We start from the raw sequence: 22,567 nt of genomic DNA on the forward strand, positions 1-22,567 counted from the left end.
TGAACACCTGGTTTATGTAATGGAATAACACTGAGAAAAGTTATTTCTTTTTGCTTCAAAGATGAGAGAATTATTATTATTCATGTAATAATAATTCCTGGCATTTATTGATAGTTTTACTTTCCAGTTATTGATCCTCCTCTAAGCATGATTTAAAGAAGCACGGCTCCATTTAGCCTTTGTATTTCGATTGGCCCTGTCATGTGGTGATCACATCCTTTCTGATTCAGTTTATGGTGCTGGAATCTGCACCTGTGAGGACTATAAAGGCTTCTTACCAACTTTAAGGATTCTTGCCAACTTTAATGCTGTGTAATAACTGCGTATCCTTTTTGGCATAAAAAATATTCTCTGTAAGCAGCATGTGCCTAAAAACCAGAAATATAATATCTATTTAATGAATTTGCCAATAATTTGACTTTTTTTTTTACTAACATTAACATCAGTTTCATATAATTCAACCTAATAACCTTAGAGAAGGCAGCAAGGAGGTTAGGTTAACATCCACATATATAAGTGTGAAGTGAGCTTTGGCTCAAGTTGGGTGAAACATATAACCCGAAAATGGCCAGGCCATTCAAAGAATGAATAAAACTGTAAACGCTTTCTCCATAAATACATTTGCAAATTTTGTATACAATTTCAGGGTGTTCAGAGACCTTCTGAAACCATTCTGTGGATATAAGGGAACTGTGAACCCAATGGACCCTGAATTTAGGTGTATCTCTGCTCTAGGATACTTATACAATATATGAAGGTATATGCCTATATCTTATTACATACCAAAAGTTTAACATCTTTTTATGCCCCTTGTAGAACCAGATTGGCTTAGAACTAAAGTAGGAATTAAAATGTTTATGCTCATTAAAAATCCATTATTTTCTTGGAAAAGGTCATACATCATTATCAGTGAACATACCTTAAAAGTCCCTAAAGCTTACCCAGTTGATTAAACACTATTTGTTTTCTTTATGTTACAAACCCAAATTATGATGTCAAAGAACACCCTTTAAACTGTCTTTGGTACATGTTCACTTTATGAATATGTGTGTAAGTATGCTTTTCATTAATATCAGACAAATTTGTTGTAACATTTCTAATTGAAGAAATTTACAGTGAACATAACAAGCCTAGTTTTCCCTTAACAGTCAAGGGACTGCTTACATGGCTAGGAAAACTCTTTATTTCCCCCCACTGTCTTGGTTCTCCAGGGTGGCCAAGCTGCCCTGGGCAACTGCTCAGCAACCACAGCTGCTGTTCCCAGCTACCCAGCAGTTAAGAAAGATGGCTTATGTGTGCTGAATTTCCTGGGCTCTCTGGGAGGTGGGAGCATGAGTGTCAGGAAGCATCCTGGCTAAATATGGTAGTACAAGCCTCAAGCTTTCCCTGGCCTGCCAGACACCCCTCCTCCAACGTGACTGGTGGTCAGAATGAACATTCTGAGGGACTGGAAGTCTTTCTGCCCTTTATTACCTGACATAACACAAAAAGAATGGCCACTCTAGAGTAGGGATCTTACATCAACATTTCAAATCACTATCAACATTGCAAAACACTATCAAGGGCCTGCTTTAAGGACTTTATCAAATGAGGTACCAATGGGGGCTCAGGAGACTAATATGATCTGTATTCAGGAAGATAGAACATTCTGTAAAACAAACAAGGAAGTAAATGAACAAGCAAACAGACAATTCAAGATTGTGTGTACTGATTTCCAAATGACTGGTGTAGACAGAAATTTCAGAGATTAAAAACAACTCCTTAATTACCATGAAAGAAGACTTCAGAGAGGAATTTGGGTGTTGAAGGAAGGATAAGACTTTGATGAGATGGTAAAAGTGGGGAAAATACTCTCGGCCTCAGAGGCAACATAAGTGTAATTGTACGGGGGGTTAGAGGCGACTGTGATTGAACAGTCTTCAAGCCAAGGATTCATTGAGAAGGGGTAGTAGGAAGTTAGATTAGAAAATAAAGGCCTTAGACACTTAAGAGTTATTAAGGAAGAATTGAAAGTTTCTTGGCTAAAGGATGGTGAGTTCAAAAGGGTATTTTAAGAAGATCCAAATGGAGGTGCTATGTACAGTAGATTGGAAGTGGAAACTCAAGGCATGAAGTTAATACACAGTGCATTCTATTTTAATAATTATCATTCTTGAACATTAACCATATAAGAAACTGACCTAGTTAAGCTTGGGTTTTTCAGATTATCAAGGTTAATATTAATTTGAGTTAATTTTCTAGATTTTTTTCCCTAATATATGGTTTATATACTGGAAGCAATGATCTCTAGGAGTTATCTTGTTTTTCCTAAGAACAGCTCATGCTGTGTTAGCTTTATTCCTTCTTGTTTGATGTTTCTAGGCAAGCAAATCAAAGAAATACTCTTGAAAACAATACCTGAATTTCAGCAAAACAGTTTACAAAGCTTAGCATAATTTTTTTTTAAATAAAGGTTGTGTCTTTTTTTTTAATTAATTAATTTATTTATTTTATTGGTTATGTTGGGTCTTCGTTGCTGCACATGGGCTTTCTCTAGTTGCGGCGAGTGGGGGCTACTCTTCATTGTGGTGCGCGGGCTTCTCATTGTGGTGGCCTCTCGTTGCAGAGCATGGGCTCTAGGTGCATGGGCTTCAGTAGTTGTGGCACATGGGCTCAGTAGTTGTGGCTCGCGGGCTCTAGAGCGCAGCCTAATAGCTGTGGCGCACAGGCTTAGTTGCTCCGCGGCATGTGGTATCTTCCTGGGGCAGGGATTGAACCCGTGTCCCCTGCATTGGCAGGCGGATTCTTACCCACTGCACCACCTAGGAAGTCCCAGCTTAGCATAATTTTTAAAATACATCACAGAGAATTGTAGGCCAGTAGATAGTATGGTTATTACAGTTGATAGGATGAGGGAAATGTAGATTAATACCATATATGAAAAAGACTTAGAGACTTCAATTTGCCTATAAATTTCTTAGGAGCCAATATTGTGATGTAACTGAAAAAGAAACGTTTTTTGTTTTGTGTCAGTGTTTAGGCACCATTCTGTAGAATGCACGTGGACAAAGTGGAGAATGTCTAAAGGAGAGTAATGCGCGGGGGAAGAGGGGGACCTGAAAGCATGTCTCATAATAAGTGGTGGAAGGAACTTGAGGTTTTTGACCTATAGAAGGGAAGAAGCTGTGAAATAAACAGTCTTCAAATATTTGAAGTGCTTCCACATGGAAGAGAGAGTAGACTTGCAGTCATGGTCAAAGAAAGCAGATAGATATGAGGGATGTTCTGAAGGGATGAAGGAACTATGTGTTGGAGGAGCTGGAGATGTATCTACAGTGACCCTGAAGCACTGAGTTGGCTGGTCACCGTGATACAAAGAATGTCTGGAAGACATCCTGTTTGGGGGGAAAGTTTAGAACTTCCTTTAGAGTGAGTTTGAAACGCTGACAAAGCTTCTCAGTAAAAATATCTCTATCTGACAAAATCAGCAGAAATTTTGGAAGCTGTATCTGAGGAATCCTGATTTTTATCTAAGTAATCAGATTAAAAATTAATATATATATTAATTATATATAGACAGATTAATTATAAATTAATTATATATTAATTGATATATATTAATAGAGAGAGACCCTTTGGGCATCATATCTGTGGACTGGATAATAATAAATTGTGTTTTTATAACTTTCAAATATTACTGAATTCATGAGATATTAAACAAAATCAAATGTTATCAGAAGTTCTGGTTGCTTGATTTCAAAGCCACATTTCTTTGGACAGGGGTCTTGCCTGAAGTCCTACCCAGACTCTCCTGATAACACACCTCCTCCTACACCAACAGCTCCGTCATCTGGATCACAGCACTCAGGGAAAACCACGTCAGGATCCCTAGGGAATGGGAGTGCTGGACAAGACTCAGCTAAAACCAAACAAAGGAAAAGAAAAAAGGTCAGTGATAGTTTTTCCTTTTTTTTTTTCCTTTCTTTTTTCTTTCTGATGCAGAGTGGAGAGATCTTGTTGAGTATGGAAAATGTGTTCTGATTTACTTATAAATCAGATTTTTGGAAGCAGCCAATTTGCAAGATAATTGATTTTTTCTAATATTTTATTGTGAAAATTTTCAGACATACAAAAATATTTTTAAAAAATGTAGAGTGAATACCATATATCTGCCATCTAGATTCTATGATTAACATTTTCCTATATTTAATATATTAACCATATATTTACTGTATTTACATTAACTATATGTATACATCCGATTGTTCTTTTATCCATCCATTAGTTCTTTTTTTTTAATACATTGAAAAGTAGACTGCAGACATCAGTACACTCATGCCTAAACACTTCATTATGTGTACTTTATTTATGATTCCTTTTTTTTTAAAGGTTAAATTTATATACAATGTACCACTCAGTTCTTAAGGATACCATTTGATGAATTTTGACAATGTAGAAATTTGTTGTTTTCTAATCCCCTCTCAAGATAAAAAAAAATATTACCATCAATTCAGAAAGTTACTCATACCTCCTCCAGACAGTCCTGTCACCATCCTCAAAGGCAAACACTGTTCTGATTTTTTCATCATGGAATAGTTTTTTCTGTTCTAGAACCTCATATAAAGAGAGTATATATAGTATGTATACTCTTGTGTGTGAAATTTCTTTTACTCAGAATATTTTTGAAGTTTATGTTTTTCAGTATAGGTATAATTTCTTCTTTAGTGATGATTAAGTTGCTTGTATAAATCAGTTTACTCGTTCTCATTTGGTGGCTGTTTCCAGTTTTGGGGGTATTATGAATAAACCTGTTATGAGCATTATTGTACAAGTCTTTATGGACAAATGCTGTCATTTTTCTTAGGTAAATAGCTAGGAATGAAATTACTGGGTCATAAAATATCTATGTATTCAGTTTTTAAAGAAACTGCAAGAATTTTTTTTTCCCAAATGGTTGTATCATTTTATACTTTCACCAGCAACATATGAGAATTTCAGTTGCTCCACGTGCTCATCGACATTTGATGTTGTCATTGTTTTTACTTTTAACCATTCTGATGGATATTTAAATAATAATTCACTACAGTTTGAGTTTGTATTTTCCTGATGATTGATAATGCAGAGCATTTTTTCATGTACTGATTGGCCATTCATATATCTTCCTTAGGGAGGAGTCTTTTCAAATATTTTACACAAAATTTTGGCAAGAGGGTTGTCTTTTGTTACCAATTTGTATAAGTTCTTTATATATCCTGTATAACAATCTTATGTCAAATATATGTTTTTCACGTATTTTCTCTGTTTGTTGTTCACCTGTTCATTGTCTTTATGGTGTATTTTGATGAGCAAAAGTTTTGAACTTCTAATGAAATCTAATTTACCCAATTTTTTCTTTTGTTTATTGTTTTCTATGTCCTAAGAAACCTTTGGCTACTCCCAATTCATGATGATGTTCTCCTGTGTTTTCTTCTGGAAGCTTTTTAGCTTTACCTTTTATATTAAGTTCCATTAATCAAGTCATATTAATTTTTGTGTCTTTTATGAGTTGAGGCCAAGTTCACTTTTTTACATATGGACACCTAGTTATTGCAGAACCACTTGTTGAAGACTCTTTTCTCCCATTGGATTGCTTTGGTGGCTTTGTTGAAAATCAAATGACCATGTATCTGTGTCAGTTTATTTCTGGGATTTCAGTTTGATTTTATTGACTTATTTGTCAGTTCTTTTGTCACTGTCATCTGTCTTGATTACTGTAGCTTTATAGTAGGTCTTAGAGTCAGGTAGAGTAAGTCCTCAGACTTTATTTTTCAGGTTTAATATGGATATGTTGTATCCTTGCATTTCTATGTAAATTTTAGAATTAAAATTTAGTTTCTACCCAAAAAAGAAAAAAACGAAAGAAAGAAAGGGAGATATAGAAAGAAAGCAAAAGAAAAAGGGAAAGCCTGGTGGAATTTTGAAGGGGATTGGCTTGAACTCTTCCATCAGTTTGAGGATATAAATGTCTTCACAATACCAAGTTGTATAATCCATGAACATGGCTTATCGCTCCATTTACTTATCTTTATGAAATCTCTCTTTTCATCACTGGCAATACTATCCATCTTGAACTCTGTTTTATCTGATTAATATAGCTATTCCAGCCTTCTTATGCTATTTACATGATATATGTTTTTCTGTCCATTTCCTTTCAGTATATCTGTATCTTTAATATTTAAAATACATCTTTTGTAAACAAAAAATTGTTGGCTCTTGCTTCTTTTTCCTTTCTTTCTGTATCTTTTAATTTTACTCTTTAAATCTGTGATATTTAATGTATGTATTGACATGGTTTGGCTATAGGTCAGCTCTTTTCCTACTTGATTTCTCTACTTTTTTTTCCTGTTTTTCTTTCCTATCTTCTTTTGGGTTTAATTATACACTCCTTTAAAAATCTGTTTTAATGTATCTGCTGATTACTTAGTGAAGTCTCTTTGCATCCTTTTTTTAATGGTTGTGATAAGGAATATTGTATAGAGCCTTAAATTTTCAATGTACTTGAAGTTGTTACTGTGCCATTTTACCCACATGAAATTGTGAGACTTTTATATTTTTATGGGTTTATTTACTTTAGTCTTATTCTTTATGCTATAGTTGATATACATGTTACATTGACATATGTTATAAACCATAATACTATTTTTGCTTTAAATAATCAAATGACTTTAACATTTACCATTTCCACTATCCCTCAATTTCTTTTTGATGATCAGACTTTCCTTCTGGTATCATTTTCCTTTTTTGTTCTACTAAATTTTATTTAGCACTTGTTATAGCGCATTGTTGGCTAGTGATGGTTTCTCAATTTTCATTTTTCTGAAAATATCTTTACTTTTCATTTTTGGGAGATATTTTCACTGGATATAGAATTCTGGATTGACAATTTTATTTTCAGTACTTTAATTTCTAGCATCCTTTTTATTTTAATCACATCAGGAGATTTGGTAGTTTTGTTTCTGTGTTATTTTTCTCTGGGTGCTTTCAAAATTGTATCTTTATTTTTAGTTTTTAGCAGTTTGACCATGATATCCATAGATATAGTTTTCTTTTGTATTTATTCTGCTTATGGTTCACTGAGCTTCTTGAAAATTAAATATTTTTAAATTGGGAGGAATTATCAGCAATTATTTCTTTCTTTTTTTTTTTAAATTTATTTTATTGGCTGTGTTGGGTCTTTTTTTTTTTGCTGTGTGCAGGCTTTCTTTTTAGTTGCAGTGAGTGGGAGCTACTCTTCGTTGTGGTGCATGGGCTCCTCATTGCCATGGCTTCTCTTGTTGTGGAGCACAGGCTCTAGGCACATGGGCTTCAGTAGTTGCAGCACATGGGCCCAATAGTTGTGGCTCACGGGCTCTAGAGCACAGGCTCAATAGTTGTGGCGCACAGGCTTAGTTGTTGCACGGCATGTGGGATCTTTCTGGAGCAGGGATCGAACCCGTGCCCCTGCATTGGCAGGTGGATTCTCAACCACTGTGCCACCTAGGAAGCCCAGCAATTATTTCTTAAGATATGTTGTCTGCCTCATACTCCCTCTTCTCCCATTCCGAGACTCCAAGTACGTATTCATTAGTTACTCTGATACCTTTCCACATGTTCCTGAAGCTCTATTTAATTTCTCTTCCAGTCTTTTCTCTCTGTTCTTCAGGTTGGATAACTTCTATTGATCTTCCTTTATGTTCCAAACTCTATCTACTGTCAGCTTCAAACTTAACACTCATCCAGTAATGTCTTAGTTCTGATACTTTATTTTATAGTTTTATAATTTCCTTTTGATTTCTTTTTGTAGTTTATATTTATCTACTATTATTTTTGTCATTTATTACAAGTTTATTTCATAATAGCTGCTTTAAAATCCTTATGTGATAAATTAAATATCTGGATTATTTTAGTCTCCATTGAGTATAAGTCATGCTTTCTTGTATTGTTGCAAGTCTAGTAATTTTAAATTATGTCATGGACATTGTGAGTAATCTATTGCAGAGATTTCAGGTGCTGTTATATTCCTATGAAGAGTGCTGGTGGTGGTGGTGTTATGTGCATATGTGCGTTAAGCAGGCAGTTTACTTTTCTAGACAGAACTCTATAAAGTCCGAACTCAAATTCCTCTTCAGCAGCTAGACTCTCTCTTCGCTTCATTTAGCTTTACCTGGCTTTCTTGGATTTGGTACCACAAAGGAATAGTTTAGAAGTTAGTCATCAAAGATTTGGGTAAAATTTATACACGGAATTTGGGACCTCCCTTCTTTGATTCTGTCCTTTTGGGGATTTTCTTTTTCACTTACACCTACTGTAGTCGCCCTGAACTCTGGCCTATAGTTCTTCATGCCTCTAAGGTCATGTGCTCCCTGTACTGACTAGAGCCTACCCTTAGGCTAAAACATTAAAAACAGAAAACTCAACCCACAGCCATTCCCTCCTTCTAAATGTAGGTACTCCCCTTTTCAGTTTCTGCCTGCGTTAGATCCACCTTTGTTGCTTTCGGATCCTTGTTTTTCATAATTTGTGCAAAGTTTATACTTTTGTCTACAAGTTTGCTGGCACAGTAGGAACCATTTGCTATTACTAATAGTGGAACTATGCCAAGATATAATTTTATAATTGATAGTAAGCAGATTTAAATTTCATCCTCATACCTAAACTCCCCCTTTAACTTTCAAAGTGACAGAGCTCACTGCTTATTTATTAAGGAAAACTCTGAACTATAAGGAACTTCTGTATTATAAAGTAGTTTTAAAGAATTTCAGCTATAGTGCTCTCCAACTCATTAAGTAACTAAAACTAGGGTAATAGAATGTTACCTAAAAGACCTCTTGAGTGGATTTGCTTTACAAAGTATGTAAGAAGTTGTAATTAACCTGGTTATTATGTATACATAAAGTAATTTTTTCTCTATTTACTCATCCACATCTTGCTACATTCAGGCTTTTGCTATATTTTGATTTTTCCTCACTGGAAACCTCAGCTATGACGGTAATGTTCATTCTATGTAAAATAATAAAGCCTCTGTTGTATACTAGCTATGTGTACTAGAAGCCAAGGGATTTGATGCCTAACGGTATCCTGATACTGTCATTTTAATCTTGGGAGTGTCCCTTATCTTCACTCTCTCACCTACAACATGGCAAAGGAGTTGGGGAAGTTTAGAATAGATAATGTTGTGTGTTTTTTCTAAATCCTTGAACTTGGTGATTCTTTCTTGTCTTCTCTTCAAATACCTTTTCTAGTTTTAATTTCCTTAGTTTAAAAAAAACTCTTCTTAGTTATATAGAATGACAGATTTAACAGCACTTCAATTAAATTTTGAAACAAGAAAATTAACTGTATTACACTGTAGCCTTTGGCGAAAGAATGGCCCAACTTCCTCTGAAAAGAAATCCTCTATACATACAGAGGAATGAGAGCTGTATGTACGAGAGTGAGGAAGAAGACGACACTTGCCTGCCCGTTCAGATCATAATCAACCCATGTGGTCAGTGAGTGACAGAAGTCAGTAATAGTGCTACTAACCTTTCACTTGCTTTCATCTGAGATGCATACTGCTCCTCTGTAAAATCCAATGTTTCAAGTTTTAATAAAAGATCTAGCCTACCATTATGGATGTGAAAAGAATTGGAGGCAAGTATCTGAGATTCCAGGTTCTTCTTAAATATTAGATTACCTGGCAAGGGGAAGGCTGAGAAAGTATGAAATTTCTTTTAAAGTTGTTTCTTCCCAACAACTTTTAAGTTGGAAAGAAAAGAGTCAGGAGAGGTATGGACATCTGTGAGAGATCCTGGGGCAACAGAAGTTTCAGTATAACTTCTTGCAGCACCGTTGGGAGTTCAAGCTATTGGGGAAGTTTATTCAGTTCAAGCCAGCAAGTACAAGCAGAGGAACAGTACTCAAATCTGGAAAATATGGAGGACTCTACATGGTACTTCAGCTTCCAGTACCCAGCAGCAGTTTCTGAATAAGAAGACGTGAATAAAAATGAAATGGAGTATGAATGCAGCCAAGAGGAAGAGTACCAGACGTGTGAATAACTTTACCAAGCACCTTGTAATTTATTTTAGGAAATAAAGAGTTTATTCCCCATAGAGATCTCTACAAACTCACTATAGACAACAGGACTCAGTATTTTGTCAAACATGCGGGTTTCATTTTTGAAAATTTAAAGAATATTCTATAGTGTGGACACAAGCAGAATGAGAAAGCTGAATTGATACATAAATCTAACAGTCTTTTTATGTATTTATAGCATATAATATTTTTATACTAAGTAGTGAAAACACAAATTTAATGCTAACCCTGTAACAATTTTGAAGACTGTTACAAAATTTATGAAGTCACTGCTGAGGTAAAAATTCTAAACTTAGTATGAATTTTTAACTTAAACAGATTACAAGTACCTTGGTGAAGGACTAGGTATTTACAGAAATGAGAAGATACTTACTGAGGTGGAAACAATCCTGCAAATACAACATTTTAGATTTAAAGGTTTCCTCCCAAAGAACTCAGTGGGCAAATCCGGAAAGTGTAGAAGTGCATGTGGTAACTTATGCTGATGTTTGTGCTTGCTTAATGGTAGCAGATAAACCTGAAACTGGCAAAATAGAAATTTTAATGACATTTTTCACAAAATTGAATATTTTTATTTTTATATAAAAGTTAACATTGTTTTTTTAGCAATGATAACATGATTCAAGCAGGCTGGCTTACTTGTTGCCATATCGTACAAATAGCAACCATGGGTAGTTTCTCACTTATGCTTCCTACTTTGGTGTTCTCAAGTCCCATTGGATCGCCTTGCCAGAGGTTCTGAGAGATCTTAACCAAAATATTCTATACCAAAACCGAATTTATTTGGGAAGGTAGAGGAAGAGTAGATTCTCCGTTGGCCATGGAGAAAAGAAATGAAAAATAAATCCGGTTTGCAGGGAGAAAGGCGCTTCCACAGAGGAATGCAGTGGAAGGACTCCCCGCCCACTGAGTCTGCAGGATATTGACCCTCTTGATGTCCCCCTTTTGTATTTCCACTTGAGTTTCCACTGGAAAAGTTAACTTTAGATTCCAAATCCAGCTAATTATTTGCATTTATTTCCACAAATGAGTAGAATGCCTCAACTTACTTCACGAGCATTTGTTACCCCTAGCAGGTAATGAGTCTGTGTTAGACATATTCACATCTTGGAGCCAAGTGAACTCACAGAAGAGTGTTTAGCCTTACTGGGTACCTGATAATTGCATTTATTCTAATATATGCCAACTGAAAGAAAGTATTTGGAATGAGAATCAAGAAAGCACAATTTAGAAAAAAAGAAAAAACCTCTGTGTGTGCACTTTTATATGAGTGCCAAAGTGAGGGGTTAAGATAACTTAGTCCTTGTTATTGTGGGCATAGCAGATATGTTATTTAGGGTATTGTTGGAATGAAATTGAGAAAGATACTCTAGAGTAAATTCCTATTTGGTTTATTTCAAATCTTGTTAAAATAATAAAAATAATCAAGGTCTGTTTTGTTTTATATTTTAAGTCTTCTTTCACGTTCAGCTTGGATAATTAGCAGATGCTCTTTGTAGGAATTTTTACAATTAGTTTACTAGTTTATAATAGAAAAAGCATGCCCAGGGCACAGAAAGTATATTTAAAAGGTACAGAAGGTATACAGTGAAAAGTATTTCCTCTAACCCATGTGCTCCAGACACCCATCTATACTCTAAGAGATAAGCACTTTTACTGCTTTTTGGGGTACCTTTGCGGAAATATTCTGTACTGAAATGAGCATATAATGTTCAGCCTTTTTTTTTTTAAGCTCTTTATTGGAGTATAATTGCTTTACACTTGTGCCAGTTTCTGCTGTACAACAAAGTGAATCAGCTGTATTTATACATATATCCCCATATCCCCTCCCTCCCGCAACTCCTTCCCACCTTCACTATCCCATTCCTCTAAGTCATCACCCATCATCAAGTTGATCTCCCTGTTTTATACAGCAGCTTTCCACTAGCTATCTGTTTTACATTTAATAGTGTATATATGTCAATGCTATTCTCTCACTTCGTCCTGGCATCCCCTTCACCCCAACCCCCCCATCCCATGTCCTCAAGTCCGTTCTCTACATCTACATCTTTATTCTTGCCGCGTCACTGGGTTCATCAGTACCATTTTTTTAGAATCCATATATATGAGTTAGCATACGGTATTTGTTTTTCTCTTTCTGGCTTACTTCACTCTGTATGACAGACTCTGGGCCCATCCACCTCACTACAAATAACTCAATGTCATTCCTTTTTATGGCTGAGTAATATTTCAGTGTATACATGTGCCACATCTTCTTTATCCATTCATCTGTTGATGGGTATTTAGGTTGCTTCCATGTCCTGGCTATTGCAAATAGTGCTGCAATGGACATTGTGGTACATGTTTCTTTCTGGATTATGGTTTTCTCAGGATATATGCCCAGTAGTGGGATTGCTGGGTCATATGGTAGCTCTATTTTTAGTTTTTTGAGGAACCTCCATACTGTTTTCCATAGTGGCTGTACCAATTTACATTTCCACCAACAGTGAAGGAGGGTTCCCTTTTCTCTGCACCCTCTCCAACATTTATTGTTTCTAGATTTTTTGATGATGGCCATTCTGACTGGTGTGAGGTGATACCTCCAGCCTTTTTTTTTTTTTTTAAAGAGTGGGTAACATAGTTATCCAGTTGATCACCTAGTATTTTTTCAAATAATGTATGAGGGTGAGTCAAAAATTATCTACACTGCACTTATATTAAAACTTCTATAAATTCTATAGCCAGAGTGTGGATAATTTTTTTTGACTCACCCTTGTATCTTAGAGAAAGCTCCATAGGAACATGGATGGAACTGCTTCATTTTTTTTTTTTTTTTTTTTTTGGTGGTTGCTGTGGTTTCCGTTGCGTGAAGTGAAAGTATCATACCTGATTTCATTGTTCTCTCCTTGAACATTTGCTTCATCAATTCAGGTAGCGCAGCAGCGAATACCTATCTACCTACCTACCTATCTATATTATTTTGTACCCATGTAATATGTCAGTAGGATAAATTCTTAGAGCTGAAATTGTTCGGTCAAGAAGGGTTGTGTTTTTTAATTTTGATAAGATTTCCCAAATTGCTGTGCATAGAGGTTGTACTAGATATACTCCTATAAGGAATTCTGAGAATGGTACTTTTTTTTTCCTTTTTTTTCTTCTTAATTTTCTTTTTTTAAAAAAATATTTATTTGTTTGTTTGTTTATTTATTGGCTGCATTGGGTCTTTGTTGCTGCATGCAGACTTTCTCTAGTTGCAGCGAGTGGGGGCTACTCTTCATTGCGGCCCTTGGGCTTCTAATTGCAGTGGCTTCTCTTGTTGCAGAGCATGGGTACTAGGCTCACGGGCTTCAATAGTTGTGGCACGCAAGCTCAGTAGTTGTGGCTAGCGGGCTCTAGAGCACAGGCTCAGTAGTTGTGGCACACAGGCTTAATTGCTCCACGGCATGTGGAATATTCCCGGCCCAAAGATCGAACCCATGTCCCCTGCATTGGCATGCAGATTCTTAACCACGTCACCACCAGGGAAGTCCCTGAGGGTGGTACTTCTAAGACCAAGGTTATCATAATACACAGGCTACTATTTATTTCTCTTGATTATTTCATGTTGATGACCTGGCATCTGTATCCATTGCACTTTTAAGTAAATTAGTTTATCATTTCAAGAACATGGAGGTTCCATTTTTAATTTAAATAGTAAATTAATGCTGTTAATACCTAACGTGTCAGGCACTGTTCTGAGTGGTTTACACATATCAACTTATTTAATTTTCACAACAGCCCTATAGAGCAATTATAATTATTATCCAGTTTACAGATGAGGAAGCTAAAGTACAGAGATATAACTTGACAGAAGTGGTGACCAATATGGCTGGGATCTGGACCTAGGAATTTGGGAAGCCAGAACCTTCAACTGAAACATAAGACTGTAATGCCCCTATTTTATTTTTTTTTCAATAATGTTCCATACATTTCTTGAGTTGATATCCATATTCTTATTGCAAATAATCTTTCTCTTTCTTGTGTTTCTTTGTACTTTTGCACCTGCCTTTTACAAATGAGGCAGATTAAAATAGAAAGTTTTTGTTTTATTTTGTTTCTTCAAGGAGGACACCTAGAAAACTAGGAACCAAGTTGAAATAGTTTTTTATGACAGTCCCCAGTATTATAAATAAATATATAACAATTTTACCTTTTTTATTTTAAAATTGATGACCCTCAAGTTATTTCAGAAATGCATCCAACAAGCTCCCAAGAAACATTTATAATAATAAATGTTTAAATGTTTGCCCCCATGACACTTTTCATCTGCACACAAGTGGCTGTATTCACCTGTACCTTGACATGTAGGCCTAGGTGAAATATTGGGGGCATAAAAATTGCATTTGGTTGGTCTGCTAGGATGGGGTCATGTGAAAGTCATCTTTGATTTGTTAATGGAGTTTTTTTCAGATGTAGTATATGGCAGCAGTGATGTGCATCCTAAGGGAAGAAAACCGTCCATTTTATAAAAGTTTATTTTCATATTTTATACACTGTAGTTCTGTTGTGTGTTTTTGATTTAGTAACAATTTATGTGTTTTTCTGTCGCAGAGCACTGCGGCCTGTGGTGTTGAGGCTCACAGCGATGCCATCCAGCCCTGCCACATCAGAGAGGCCGTTCGACGCTACGGCCACAAGATTGGCCCCCTTTCCCCATTCACAGTACGTAATAACAGAGTTATAAAAAGTTATATTTATAATCTGAAAGAATTTTGATTTTCAAGTGGTCAAATGAAGCAGCAATGGAATTGTTGAAAGCAATTTGTGGTGACTGTAATTTTGTTGTATAAAAGTGGCATAACTCTCTTGGGAAATAACAGTCATTTTTGTCTCTTTTTGGAAGGACAGTTCTTTTTCTACAAAATATTATTTTCTTTCAATTACAAATTATGCTTTTTTTGTTAGCGCTTATATTTTCTATTTTTCAAAGCTTAGGCTTATAAAACCTTTTTTGTCAAATTATATGTATCCAAATATTGCTAGAAGCACTTTATATTTTAAAATTGGTTAGATTGGCAATACCACTTCTATCAGATGTTCTGCTCCTAAACATACTTTGAGTTGGAAGAAGAAGAAATGATTTCTTTACTGGCTTTGAAGTAGGCTGAAAAGCAGACAGTCTTCCACATCTTCAAATGGTTTTAAAGCTTATAATCAAGGTTTGTTTTTTTTTTAATGGAGAATTAAAGACTTTATATTTCAATAGCCTAAAGAAAGTGTGTGTGTGCGTGTGTGTGTGTGAAATAAATGCTCATCTTGTGGCCCTTTTCTAAAAAATCTTTATTTATGTTAATATAACTTCTCCAAGTCCTTCTCTGTTTTATAAGGAATTAGTTTGTTTTTCAGAAAGTTAGGTTCAATTTATAACTAAAGAATAGTAGAATTTATCATTTGTTTGTTTGTTTTTGTATTCACAACTGCTTTAACGTACTAAAGCAGACTATATATGTATAACGTTACACATGCATGCGTAATAATATGTTTTTTCCTAAGAATGGATTTTACTATTATCTGTTGATAGAAGTCATGATTTCTTCTAAATTATATCATCTCCTTTTTTCTTGTGTTTCAGTTAAAGAAAATGCTTTCTTACCAAAATTCTTTGTTTTCATTAGTTATTGTTAATTGTATGCATTCTCAGTGTGATAGAAAGAATGTGTCAGATTTTTTATACATCTCTAGAAGCTTTTTGTAATGGTGACAATTATTTTCACTTCTGATTAATATCTTAAATTTGTCATATTATAAGAACATGATTTATATTTATATCAATCATATGTTGCTGATTAAGCAAAACATCCTTTTGCATGAGTGTTTTTAGATTATTACAGTTAAAAAGAATAAAATCAATATCTGTTTTAATTTTCCCTACATGAAGGTGAGACTATTTTAAGCAATAAGCCAAAAGAGAGATGAGATTTAGAAAAATATGAGATAAGTGGAAGAATTTAAAAACCAACTGAAGTTGAAAGAACCAGTTTATAACAAAGGATTAAAAATATCAAATCCATAGTTAAGAGCCAAATAATGACTAATAGGCTGAGGCAGTGGAATGGAGAGAGAAAAAAGAGGCAGAGTTGATAATAATCTAGAAGTAATTAAAGGGCAGCAAGGGGAAACAGTTTTTTTAAGAAATAATCTAAAATGCTAGCTAAAAGTAATGGATAAAATTACAAAAAGGAAAATATATCTAATGTAAGGGAAAATCTCCTAATCATGAAGTCTGTGATGTTTCCTCAAACGGAAGTGGTGGCAGTGGTAGCTGCTTAATTCTTCAGGTTTTTTATTTTTAGAAAGACTGGACAGATTACTTGAGAACCATCTTGGTTGATGACATTGTATGTGTGTATGTGTGTGTACATAAGTATTCACTCCTCCATGTCTAACCTGATACTCTGTTACTCATATATTGTTGCTTTTATAATCTAAGATTGTAGTATATGGTCAGGAAATATACTTGAAAGATTCCCAATATGTATATTCAGATATAGTTTAAGCTAATTTTTGTCTAATAAACATATAACCAATATGCTTTTTAAAACTAATAGTGCAATTTTAAAATGCTTAGTTTAAATAGATATGGAAAATAGCCATGATCTTGAAGGTTCTCTTAGCCACTACCAGAGCAGACGAGCAGATTCCAACAGCAGATGAGAAAGAACTCCACCGTAGAGGGACATTGAGTTTTCATCACTCCTCAGAAAGGACCCACCTTGAAAGGTCTACTCCATTACCTGGAGCTGTAAGAATTTACACAGTCTACAGGACTGACTATGCCTACTCCATTTTATATTGTGAGTAGTAGGATCAGGCAGACACAGTTTCTTGGTATATATTACAGTACATAAATCTGCCTCTTAAAGTTAAAAACTCTCTTTAAAGTAGAATAGATTTGCAGACACTGTATGCTAACAGTGTGAACACCTGTCCTGGCTCCCTCTCACCTTCAGCTGCTAAAAGGAGGTGTTCCTGATGCTGTGGGGATGCTGATGCTGAGCCCCCTGGTGCCCACTCCCTGAGATGATACTTTATGCTGCGTTGGGGACACTTTGCTTCCTAGGCTTTGAGCTATGGCTCCTGAGAAGTGGCACGTGGGCTGTGTCTATAGCAACCATAGATTGAGGTCTAAATTTTTATACAGGGTGAGCTAACTTACCTCCAGTATAAAATTTCCTTTGTAAACTAAAATGGCCATGAACAACTAGTTTACATTTATGAAACATAGAGATTTTGTCTTTGCAGCACGTCATTCTGAATCTCAAGCGCTTGTCTGATGTATATATATTTATATATATACATGAGATATCTATTTTAGAATATCCATAACTTGATTGATATATAGCTAATTCCCAACAATTTGAAATTGATTTGGAGAATGAAAATGGCAGCCAGTAGGTTACATGGAAACAATTCCAGCATCAATCAATAACCTGAGAAAAATTTGCTTTTGGTGAGGCATCATTCTGTTTTCTACTTTATAACTTCTGAAATAATTTTGTACAAAATTACGTGATCAATTTCAGGAATACGATTCATTATATAAAGAATTGTGAGTTCTTCCCCTTGGGAATTATTATGGTTGAAACAAGAGAAGAAAGGAATGATTAAAGCCACATTAGGTGGAAGGGAAAAAAGAGTATCAAGAATGCTTTGCACTGAGTAGCTCCTGGAGTAGAGAGAGAAGCAGCAGCATGGCAGAAACATCAGTTTCCTGCCACTCCTATGAGGGCTGTGGAGACAGTGATAAACCACCCATCCCCACTCAACCAATTGTGACTATACTGTCTTTGGCATGTTGGTTTTAATCGGTGACTTCTTTCTTTTCTGTGTTCTCATTTATTCTCAATCCTATGCAGAAGATCAGAAGAGAGTATCATACCTAGAAGGTTAAAGTAATTTTCTTGAGATTAAGCTATTAATCAGATTTTTTTGCACTGTTCCCACCCCTGTATGCCTGATCTTCCATACACACATGCTAAAGAACATTTAAAGAGACTAGTTTTTTTTATTTTTGCTTATTCTTTATTTTTTTCTAAATAATTCTGAAAATCACTTCAGAGTCTGTGATGTGTATTTATTAGAGTATTTATGCAAACTGGGTGTCCTAAATCATTCTGATGTTTGTCATCTTATCTTGTCCTTTTACTCATCATAATTGGCATTATGTGAGGTTATATTGTGTGGTGATTAAGACTGTTGGTCCTAGAGCCAAATGACCAAAATTCAGATCCCAGCTCTGTACCTACTAGCAAAGTGGCCTTAAAGAAGTTTCTTAACCTCTCCATGGCTCAGTTACCTCACCTGTAAAATGGGTATAATAATAGAACATACCTCGTAATAGAGCCCAAGGAGTACTATGAACTTGACAAGTGGTAAGCTCTTAATGTATTGTATTAATAACAGTGGAAGTAATACTAGCAGTTGTAGCTGTAGTATGTTTTCTAAAAGGTGTCAAAATCAGCTAAGAATACAAATGGACTGAAGTAGAAACCATTCCCCCCACCACCAACCACACAGACATACAAACAGAGCCCTCACTTTGTAATCCTAGAAGAAACTAAAACTTGAATTATAATATGATTTCTTTACAGACTTACAGTTTATACCATTAAAATTTAAGTACTATTTAAAGATCGTTGTTCCTGAGAATGAATTAATGTTCATTTTCACTTTTTGAGTTAATTGTGGTTGAGGAACTTTAATGGACTTTTTATCACCACTGTCACATTAAAAAATAAGGTCTCAGTAACTGTGTACATGGTTTCCACTTGATTTTTGCATGCTAGCTCAGTTTTGCATACCAGCTCCTATAAAACAGAAATCTAAGGAACAAATGGCATGGCCTCAGATATATAAAGCTTCATCACATTCAGTTTATGTGAGTTTATATATTTGTGTAAGTTATTGAAAAAAGATTTTCAGATACTGATATGTTATCAAAGTAGGTGATAATTTTTTAAACATAAATTATTACTAGCCTCATTTTTCTCAGTTTTTAAATTTCCTCATTTTACTGATTATGAAAGTAATGCTAATATGTTAAAAAGTTAAGAAAATATAGAAAAGGGAAGGATAAAATAAAACTTAAGAAGAGCTTCGGGGCCTAAAAACAAGTGTAGCCTACCAAATGTAAAATAGATAGCTGCTGGGAGTCTGCTGCATAACACCGGGAGATCAACTGAATGATTGGTGATGACTTAGAGGGGTGGGATAGGGAGGGTGGGAAGGAGTCACGGGAGGGAGGGGATATGGAGATATATGTATAAATACAGCTGATTCACTTTGATGTACAGCAGAAACTGGCACAACAGTGTAAAGCAATTATACTCCAATAAAGAGCTTAAAAAAATGCAAAAAGTAAATAAATATCATCTGACATCAAAAAAATGTAGCAAAAGCTTTATAAATGAATTGTCCTATCAGACAATTAATTGGTATTTAATTGTTTTAATTGAATTTAATTGCATAACTGAAGAGCATTTTCTTACAGCCTAAAAATTGAAATGCTTTTGGTAATGGTTTTTAAAAAACAATCTTACAATTTATTTGTGTGGGTATGGAAGGAAAAAGCATTTTAAAATTTTGTGAATGAAGTAGACTTTTGCAGTTAGAGCATTTCGTTTTTTCTCTCAGAGAAAGTACCCCCAAAGAGTAACCCAGTGGACTGTGTTGCCTATCACGAAAAAAATGGTCAGCCGTGTGTTTTATCTAGATCACTGCTGTGTACAAGCAGTGGGTGGTGCCCATGGTTACCTACTGTGAAGCCCAATCCCAGCCCTCAGTGAGAAGTGCTAGAAATGGCTGATAGAAAACCAGGTCTATAATTTTGAAAGCCAGAGAAAGCAAGCTATGTACACCAAGTGGGATGACATAATTCCGTGTGTAATGCCTAAATATATTTTAGTTTCTCCTGAGTGATATTCACAGTAGAAAAATATCTCACCCCCCACCTCTCCCCAAGCTTAAATACTATCATGTGAATTTCTATTGCAGTAGAATAGCAAAACAATAAAATTTCTCATTTAAGCATGGTCATTTATCTAAATGGTACCTTAAATGTATGCCTAGAAGTGAGTGGCTTCAAAATCCACGCAAGTGTCTTAAATTGTGAAGCAGCTGGCTAAGTATTTTAAAACTGGCTAAGACTTGAGAAAGTCAGTTAAACTCAAAGAGGCTTTGCCTTGTACCCAGCAGCTCCTTGTCAGTGAATGCCCAGGCCGGCCCTGGAATCCAGCCTCCTGATTCAGTTGATTGCTCTTCCACTGTGGCCATTTACCTTGTTGTGTATATGTCTATTAGGGGTGCAAGGGATGGTCTCATATCATTGGTTCTTCAGGAATGTTCACGATGGACAAATAAGGGTTAAAAATAAGAAATTTCCTTTAAGAATCCCTCACATTAAACTTTTAAAAGCAAAAGTGGCATAGTAGATTGATTTGACTATTTTGATCTAGAATTTCACATTCGTGAATAATTCTTATGTCTAAAGTACATTAGATTTGTCTGCATTTTGTGTTCAACCTGGAAAATTAAATGTCACAAAATATTAGAGTAATTTTCAAATGTATATACCGAGTAGAAACTCGGGACAAATTCTTAAATTTCTTAAAGAATTTTTTTTTTTTACTGAAGTAAAGATTTCTCAGTAATTTTTTTGGAAGTAGTAAACCTATCGTTATAGATTGGAGCCAAGTACTTTTTCATAGTTGTGGGCCACTGGTTCTCAGAAAAAAAATTAACATGGTATATTTATCACATAAGAATAACCTAAAAGTGGGCCTTCTCTAGAAAAAAAAAGTGTAAAATATTTAATTTAGTTGCTTTTAATTTTAAAATAAGGTGGGGTGGAAAAATTTATTATGTCAAATTATGTGAAGTAACAGTTTCTCTAGGTCATAAACAGTTGAATATCAGAAATTCTATATAGTTCAACTAACACAGTGTTCAATTTAGGATTAGTTAAGGCGAGAATGTTTGAAATGTGGTAATAAAAACATTAGAAGAGTTTGGGAAGGAAAATCATTAGAATCTGAGAAAAATGTTGGTTGATCAAATAATAATTTATATAATATTTTAATATATATTTATTGGAGTACAATTGCTTTACAATGTTGTGCTAGTTTCTGCTGTACAGTAAAGTGAATCAGCCATACTTATACACATATCCCCATATCCCCTCCCTCTTGAGCCTCCCTCCCACCCTTCCTATTCCACCCCTCTAGGACATCATCAAGCATTGAGCTGATCTCCCTGTGCTATGCAGCAGCTTCCCACTAGCTATCTGTTTTACATTTGGTAGTGTGTATATGTCAATGCTACTCTCTCACTACGTCCCTGCCTCCCCTTCCCCCCACCGTGTTCTCAAGTCTGCTCTCTATTCCTGCATCTTTATTCCTGCATCTTTATTCCTGCCCTGTCACTAGGTTCATCAGTACCATTTTGATGATGGCTGTTCTGACTGGTGTGAGGTTAATACCTCATTGTGGTTTTGATTTGCATTTCTCTAATTATTAGCGATGTTGAGCATCTTTTCATGTGCCTCTTGGCCATCTGTATGTCTTCTTTGGAAAAATGTCTGTTAGGTCTTCTGCCCATTTTTGGATTGGGTTGTTTGTTTGTTTTTTTGATATTGAGCTGCATGAGCTGCTTGCTTATTTTGGAGATTAATCCTTTGTCAGTTGCTTCATTTGCAAATATTTTCTCCCATTCTAGGGGTTGTCTTTTCATCTTGATTATGGTTTCCTTTGCTGTGCAAAAGCTTTTACGTTTCATTAAGTCCCATTTGTTTATTTTTATTTTTATTTCCATTACTCTAGGAGGTGGGTCAAAAAGGATCTTGCTGTGATTTATGTCATAGAGTGTTATGCCTATGTTTTCCTCTAAGAGTTTTATAGTGTCCAGCCTTACATTTAAGTCTTTAGTCCATTTAGAGTTTATTTTTGTATATGGTGTTAGGAAGTAGTCTAATTTCATTCTTTTACATGTAGCTGTCCAGTTTTCCCAGCACCACTCATTGAAGAGGATGTCTTTTCTCCATTGTATATTCTTGCCTCCTTTGTCAAAGATAAGGTGACCATATGTGCATGGGTTTATCTCTGGGCCTTCTATCCTGTTCCACTGATCTATATTTCTGTTTTTGTGCCCATACCATACTATCTTGATTACTCTAGCTTTGTAGAATAATCTGAAGTCAGAGAGCCTGATTCCTCCAGCTCTGTTTTTCTTTCTCAAGATTGCTTTGGGTGTTCGAGGTCTTTTGTGTTTCCATACAAATTGTAAATTTTTTTGTTCTGGTTCTCTGAAAAATGCCATTGGTAATTTGATAGGGATTGCATTGAATCTGTAGATTGCTTTGGATAGTATAGTCATTTTCACAATGTTGATTCTTCCAATCCAAGAACATGGTATATCGCTCCATCTGTTTGTATCATCTTTGATTTCTCTCATCAGTGTTTTATAGTTTTCTGCATACAGG

The 22,567-nt window shown here is 35.2% G+C and overlaps 1 protein-coding gene across 5 annotated transcripts in view; it reads left to right on the forward strand.

The window, feature by feature from the left end:
- The window catches only part of SUPT3H (SPT3 homolog, SAGA and STAGA complex component), a 451,548-nt gene that overhangs the window by 331,133 nt on the left and 97,848 nt on the right, over positions 1 to 22,567 (forward strand). For all 5 annotated transcript variants that reach the window (XM_057699373.1, XM_057699374.1, XM_057699371.1 and 2 more), the window contains 2 exons: positions 3,760 to 3,927; positions 14,644 to 14,754. In XM_057699373.1, the coding sequence (XP_057555356.1) occupies positions 3,760 to 3,927; positions 14,644 to 14,754 (279 nt within the window). The remainder of the gene's footprint in view (positions 1 to 3,759; positions 3,928 to 14,643; positions 14,755 to 22,567) is intronic.

Source organism: Hippopotamus amphibius, chromosome 11 (assembly GCF_030028045.1).
Source record: "Hippopotamus amphibius kiboko isolate mHipAmp2 chromosome 11, mHipAmp2.hap2, whole genome shotgun sequence".
In the NCBI taxonomy this organism is placed as follows: domain Eukaryota; kingdom Metazoa; phylum Chordata; class Mammalia; order Artiodactyla; family Hippopotamidae; genus Hippopotamus; species Hippopotamus amphibius.